General features: G+C 42.7%; 1 protein-coding gene across 1 annotated transcript; it reads left to right on the forward strand.

Moving 5' to 3' along the window:
• The first annotated feature begins 20 nt into the window (after positions 1 to 20).
• Positions 21 to 4,461, forward strand: sdhc (succinate dehydrogenase complex, subunit C, integral membrane protein). Its single transcript, XM_061084321.1, has 6 exons — positions 21 to 61; positions 1,595 to 1,654; positions 1,750 to 1,851; positions 2,857 to 2,918; positions 3,749 to 3,912; positions 4,203 to 4,461. Exons 1-6 carry the CDS (start codon positions 45 to 47, stop codon positions 4,305 to 4,307), a joined length of 510 nt encoding a protein of 169 aa, XP_060940304.1. The 5' UTR covers positions 21 to 44; the 3' UTR covers positions 4,308 to 4,461.
• The last annotated feature ends 1,843 nt before the right edge of the window (positions 4,462 to 6,304 follow it).

Below are 6,304 nucleotides of genomic sequence, written 5' to 3' on the forward strand. Positions count from 1 at the left end.
CAACAACATCCGCTCACGTCACTTCCGCCCACAGGCTGTCAAACATGGCGCTGCTGCTAAGGTCAGTCTGTCTGTGCCTCTCTGTGTCTGTGGTGTTTAGAGTCGTATTTACGTGTTAGCTTAGCATGTTAACACGTGGACAACACCCACAGGTTAGCATGTAGCCCCAGGCGGCTAACACGTGGGTCACATGACGGGTTTTATCCGTGTGTGTGGTAGATATGCAGCTACGTGACGCTAGCTGACATTAGCTAGCATTAGCTAGCATGCTAACGGCGGTCGGGTGTGGACACTAGCTTTGAAAGTGGACTTTGGGTGTAATTGATATTATTGCCGGATTGAAACTGCTCGGTTTGCTTCATTCACTCTTTAAATGTGCGTGATTTGCTGCTGTTATTGTTCTTTATCTCCTAAGAGGGGTTAGCTTGAGTTAGCTTGAGCTAGCTTGAGCTAGCTTGGAGTTAGCCCACAGTGGTGCCTTCAGGGACAGGTTATTAACAGTGTGGAAAGTCAGATACTAGTTGAACTTTGTCCACTTCAAGGACCATGGGTGTGAGTTACAGAAAAGGACAGTGTCCTTCACCTTGTCTTCTTCTTATCACTGCTCCTGGTTTGTTTGTTTCTCCTTTAACTCAAGAGATTCCCCTTCCTTTTCTCATATGTTCGCTATAATAACATTGTTTTCCCAGTGTCGAGCCAAAATGTGATCATACGACAGAAACTCAATTTCTCTCAGTGAAAATCTGATTTTAATGAGTTTAATGAAGATATTTAAATAGGTGAAATTGCCTCAATGGGTTATAATCTAGGGCACGAGTTAAAACATAATGTTTCCTTCATCTTTAAATATAATCCATCTGTAAATCATGGTGATTACAGTCTATCCATATATAAACAAGGGTTTTAGATCCATAACCATATGTCATATAGGCTGTACACATTAGAAACTGTACAGTCTGAAGGTCACGCCCTTTGCTTTTGTGTATATTCCATTTAAATATCTTCATCAGTGAACAAAAGCTTTGGGTACGATAATTACCCAAACTAACAGTGGGAATTCCTTTATAACTATTGCCATTAATAGATTTTTTTATTTATGTAAGTTCAGTACACAGAATAAAAGTAGTAAAGTAAACTCCATGACACTTTTATGACTGGCTGTATATTTAAAAGTCATTTTTATGTCACAGAAATAATTTGGGATCAGTGTCCTTCCTGATAGATGATAATCTAAACATCTGAAGTGCTTAAAACTTTTGATCAGTACAGGATATTTGTTTTATGGTTAATAAATGAGAAGTAGATTGAACATTGTACCTTGTTTAACAAATTATGTCGTCGGAAAAAAGAAGTCTGAGCAAATATTCTCATTGTAAATTCATGACAGATCTTATAATTTAAATAATCCCTTGTTTGTTTTTGTATGATATTTGTATTATTTGTATTTTCTGATGGATTCTTTGGTCACAAAATCCCTAAAGGTACAAGATACTGTGTGTTTGTATGATTTTCCTCAGCAGCGTTTGACCACAGACACACAAACCCTGCTGTTAAATATTAATTTTAAAACTTCTTTCTTCTCTTTTGATTTCAGGGCGTTTGCCCGTCCGGGTGTGTGTCTCGCCAGACCACAGTACAGTGTCATCTGCAGACAGTGAGTTGTGTGTGTGTGTGTGTGAGAGAGAACTATGTCCATCATCATGTACATAAGATGAAAATATACAAACACTAACTCTCTCTCCATTACAGTGTGGCTCCAATGGGAACCACAGCGAAGGAGGAGATGAACAAGTTCTGGGCCAAAAATGCCAAATTAAATCGACCCATGTCTCCACATCTCGCCATCTACCAGTATGTTCCTCATCCCACACACCGCACTGAGTGTTGCCCTGTTGTTGTTCAGAAAACACTCTCGAGTGAAGGATGGAGATGACTCAGTTGTTCAAGTGAAACCATATGCTCCATTTATGTTTTACAATTTCAGCTACATATTTTTCAAAGACAATAAAAGTCTCCTGCAGCACATTATCCGAGTGGAGAATGATGCTGCGGTTCAGATCCTGCAGTCTTTTCAATCTTTTAACGCTTGTAAAACAGCAGGACAAGCTCCCATTACCAGAGATTTGTATGCCTGTGGATACATGTAGTGCAATAAGTACTCTGATGTACTGTCAGGCAGTTATTAGAATGATAAAACCTCGAGAAAAGAAGGTGTGTCTACCTTGCAGTTTCTCACCAGGTTTCCCTTCTGGCTAATTTGATCATTCATCCGTCATCTGGGATTGTTTTTATGGCTGAATTGTGCCCGAGCACTTTGTCTCTGGCACTTTCTCTCCTCACCCAGTGGTTGTTTGTAACGTTTGAGATATAGGGATTTAAATCCATCGCTGCCATCTGTTTTAAAAGAGACAGTACGCTCTGTTAAGTTTCTCTTTCCCTAATTGTGTCCTATAGGACTTTTCTTTTGGGTGTAAAAGTTCTGCAGAAGTTAAAAAACCTAAAGTCTGTGGTAAAGGGAGTTTCTCTCCCCCATGGAAAACAGGCTCCTGAAACAGTCAGTAGCACGCCTTGCAGCTAGTCTAACCCTACCCCCCCCCCCCCCCCCCTTTTAAAGTCAGGACAAATAGATTAGCTGAGGTCGACTTTTTCTACATGCGCTGGAATTAGTCGACCAATCAGAGCAGACTAGGCTTTAGAGAGCTGGCCTTAAAGAGACAGGAGCTACAACCATGTGTGTTTCAGATTGAGGCTGAAAAGAGTTGCAGCGATGGACATGTTTGAGGACAGTGATGTTATTTCTGAATATTAGAGCATGAAAACCTAATAAACGTGTTGTGTGTTTCCTTTGTGTTGCAGATGGTCCGTGCCCATGGTGATGTCGGTCACGTTCAGAGGAACTGGTGTGGGGCTCAGCGGAGGTAACACATCCCTGACTTGATAGTCTCCTTGTGTCGGTTTTGTCTTAAAACAGTTTATTACACTTTAAAAAAAAATCATAAAACATGTGTGAGCCCTTTCTGGTTGTTATTATTCTGTGAAGCCACTCTCTCAGCTTTTGATTGACCCTGCAAATCTCTTCGGGGCATTTTAGTCCATCTCTTATTGATTTCTGCTAAGAGCGTTTACTGGCATTATAAAACACAGGTTGTTCAATACAATTCAACCCTTTGCATGAGAGAACAGAGTCCAGCACCGGACTGCTGATGTGCTGTTGAGCTTTTAGCCGCTGGTCGGGTGCAAAGCTGGAGCCCGTGTTACTGTGACATCGTCCATCAGCAGCGTTGACCTTGATGTGTCACGCTGCAAAAGCTGGATTCAATTCTGCTTTCGTGTCAATGGGTTCAATAAGGGTCAGGGCCCTCCCTCTAACTCACAGCCACTCACAACTTGAACAAAGTGTCACACGTGATTCATCACAGTGTCGGAAAATCAGATTTCTGGGCTGGAAAACGTACTTAATGCAAAAATACGTCTAAAATAAGAAACTTTATAAAGTTAAATTTTATGTTTCAGACCCTCCACATGCAAATTATGAAATGCTTCTCCTGCCATTCTGCTTTTTAAACGGCACAGAATCAGCAACTTTGACCCTGCTGTTCAGAGCAGTAACATGCAGCCAATGAGGAGCCTGTTAAAAGTGTGGTGGTCAGCAGGGAAACAGATTGTATTTGTGTTTTTGGTGCTTGATGTGTTTCTTGTCGAAACGCATGCATAATAAACTAATAAAATTGCTTTTGTCTCCTTGCAGCTATCTCAGCCTTTGCGGTGTTGGCCCTGGCGTTGCCCGGACAGTACCCGTACTACCTGGACCTGATCCACTCGCTGTCTGTCGGGCCCTTTCTCATCGGGTTGGCCAAGTTTGGCATCTCCTTCCCTCTGTCGTTCCACACCTTTAATGGCGTCCGCCACTTGGTAAGACTTCATAATTGTATTCATAGACCCATCAAATGTTTCTTTTCCTCATACGAGAGTGTAATTAAGGTTCTTATGTCGTTTGTTTCCATTACCGTGTTTCTGGTTTGATGTGAACTTTGTAATTGGTCACATTTTTCATTTTTTGTCATGTTTGCTTATTTTACAGTTTTGATAGAAAATGGATTATAGTTGTCAGCACTCTTAAACTGACAGTGTCTCGTGTTCTAAATCGTTTTCCTTCTCTTCTCTCCTTTTTTTTGTTTGTTTATTATTATTATTTAAATCAGTGGTGGGACATCGGGAAAGGCTTCAGGATCCCAGAGGTCTACCGCACCGGCTACACCGTGATTGGTCTGTCCATCATCACGTCCATCGCCCTGGCTCTGCTCTGAGCGCAGGAGACGAGCAGGAAGGAAACCAGAGAGGGGGGATGGAGGATTGTTGGACTGGATGCACTTGGAAGATGTTTTGTGTGTTTGTTCTGTTCGTGCCTGCTGCAGGCAACATTTACTAAAAGTACCAAATAAAGGATTATATTATGCTGTATGCAGAGATGGTGTTGTGATGTTTTGTCCCCTGGAATTAATTATACCGTGGAAAAGCTTTGGGGTCATCCCATGCAGCTCGGGTGCAAAGTGCATGCAAAAATGTGACCCAGTTTATTTTACACAACCACTGGCGCTGTCCTACATGTTCTATCCTTATGTAATTTGTCTTAATAGTGCTGTGACGTCACACTCATTAATCACTTTAGGCTCTAAGTGCTCTGGTGCAGCCAGTCTGTACAGGAATGTGTGTGTCTCTGTGTCTGTGTGTGTGTACAGCGGCTGTTTACTGTAGCCTGTCATTCATATTTTACCTTCTCCGGGCTGTAGCTGCCCAGATGCATTTTTAACACGGGGAAAGATCCGGGGGCTGAGGCAGCAGCGAGCGGCAGCCCGGTGATGGAAGCTGTGTCTGAGCACCGGCGTCTCACCGGCAGCCTTCCTCAGGCCTCACCCCCCCCCCCCCCCCCCCGACGCGCTCGGGAGCTACACACACACAGCACCTGAACAGCGTTTATCCTGCAGTGAGAATAAAAGCAAGCGAGTGATGTAATGTCAGATCCAACTCCCATTAATGTAGGATACAGTACAAGTGAGCATGGGGGGGGGAGAAACACTGGTAAACGTTCTCACACTGTTCTGTAGCAGGGGTTCTAGAATGTGTCTGTTTGGATCAGACTAACTTCCACTGAGAGAAACAACACAACCACTTAGTCTCGCTCACTCCGGTGAAATTGGTTTATCATTTTGCTCCTGGTGGTTCGAAGGGGAAACGCCTGTCGGGCAGCATTTGTTCAGATTTTTATTAGTGTGTCACACATTGGATCAAACCGGCTGTTTCATAAAGGACACAGCAAACTGTCCATGAATCAGATTCTATGAAAGGCAAGTTAATATCCAGCTGTTTGATCGTTGTATTCCCTTCAGAGCCGAATCAGCTCCAGATGAGCATTTCTATATTTAACAGTTGTCACTTCTTCTGTAACATCTACACTTGCAAAATTGCTCTTTTTATCTGACTTCTTGTTGGGAAGTGAATTTGTTTCCCTGCATCGGGTCTAATCCATCTTAAAGACACATTTCCTGCTGAGCTGATCAATCACCCGGCACTGTGCTGCTGTGATTGACAAGAAAGAGCCAGACCTCCGCTGCCTGTAAAACTGTATTTATGAAAACAGAGTCTGTGGAAACTCTGGCAACAGAATTTATATATTATCCTCAATATAATTCTCAACTAATGTCTGTTGCATTTACACCCACAGTCTTTGTATTGCTGGTTTTAAAAAGGTTTGAATTGTTGCACTCTGCTTCTAAACAGTTTCTTATAGTGACTGTTGAATTTTAGCCCACAGAAATTGAACAGCTATTTTAATTTGAATGTATTGTCTTCTTATCTATTTGTCTGATTTTAAGTTGTACTGGTGAGCAGGTACATACAAATTCTATTCTAAATACAGTATATAGTAAAAAGGAGATGATATAAAAACATGGGCGGTTCACTGGAGCTTTTCCAGTGCAAGGGGTCGACAATCGGCTTCAAAGCTATCGATGCATTTACGATGTTAGAGGTTCCATCCTTTGCTTTTATCCTGATAATATCACCATCATGATGTTTTGATGAGATAACCTGAGTGAAAGCAGTGGGCTGGAGAGATGTGGAGGGGCTGTGTCTCCCTGTGACGCACAAGGGGGCTGATGATTAAGGTGGAGACAGCACCCCCTACCGGGCGGCAGGGTAATTATTTCCCCAGGCCTGTGGTCCTGATGCTGAGGGATGCTGAGGATGCTGAGCAGGGCTGGGAGGAGGAGAGTAAAATGCTTTTCATCACAACACGCGTCGCTGG

This window comes from Limanda limanda, chromosome 13, assembly GCF_963576545.1.
Source record: "Limanda limanda chromosome 13, fLimLim1.1, whole genome shotgun sequence".
Taxonomy (NCBI): Eukaryota; Metazoa; Chordata; class Actinopteri; order Pleuronectiformes; family Pleuronectidae; genus Limanda; species Limanda limanda.

Excerpts from the sequence above, each read along its gene's own strand:
- sdhc (XM_061084321.1), top strand. Across the intron at positions 1,655-1,749 it reads TACAGTGTCATCTGCAGACA|TGTGGCTCCAATGGGAACCA; the intron begins GTGAGTTGTGTG and ends TCTCCATTACAG. Across the intron at positions 2,919-3,748 it reads TGGTGTGGGGCTCAGCGGAG|CTATCTCAGCCTTTGCGGTG; the intron begins GTAACACATCCC and ends GTCTCCTTGCAG.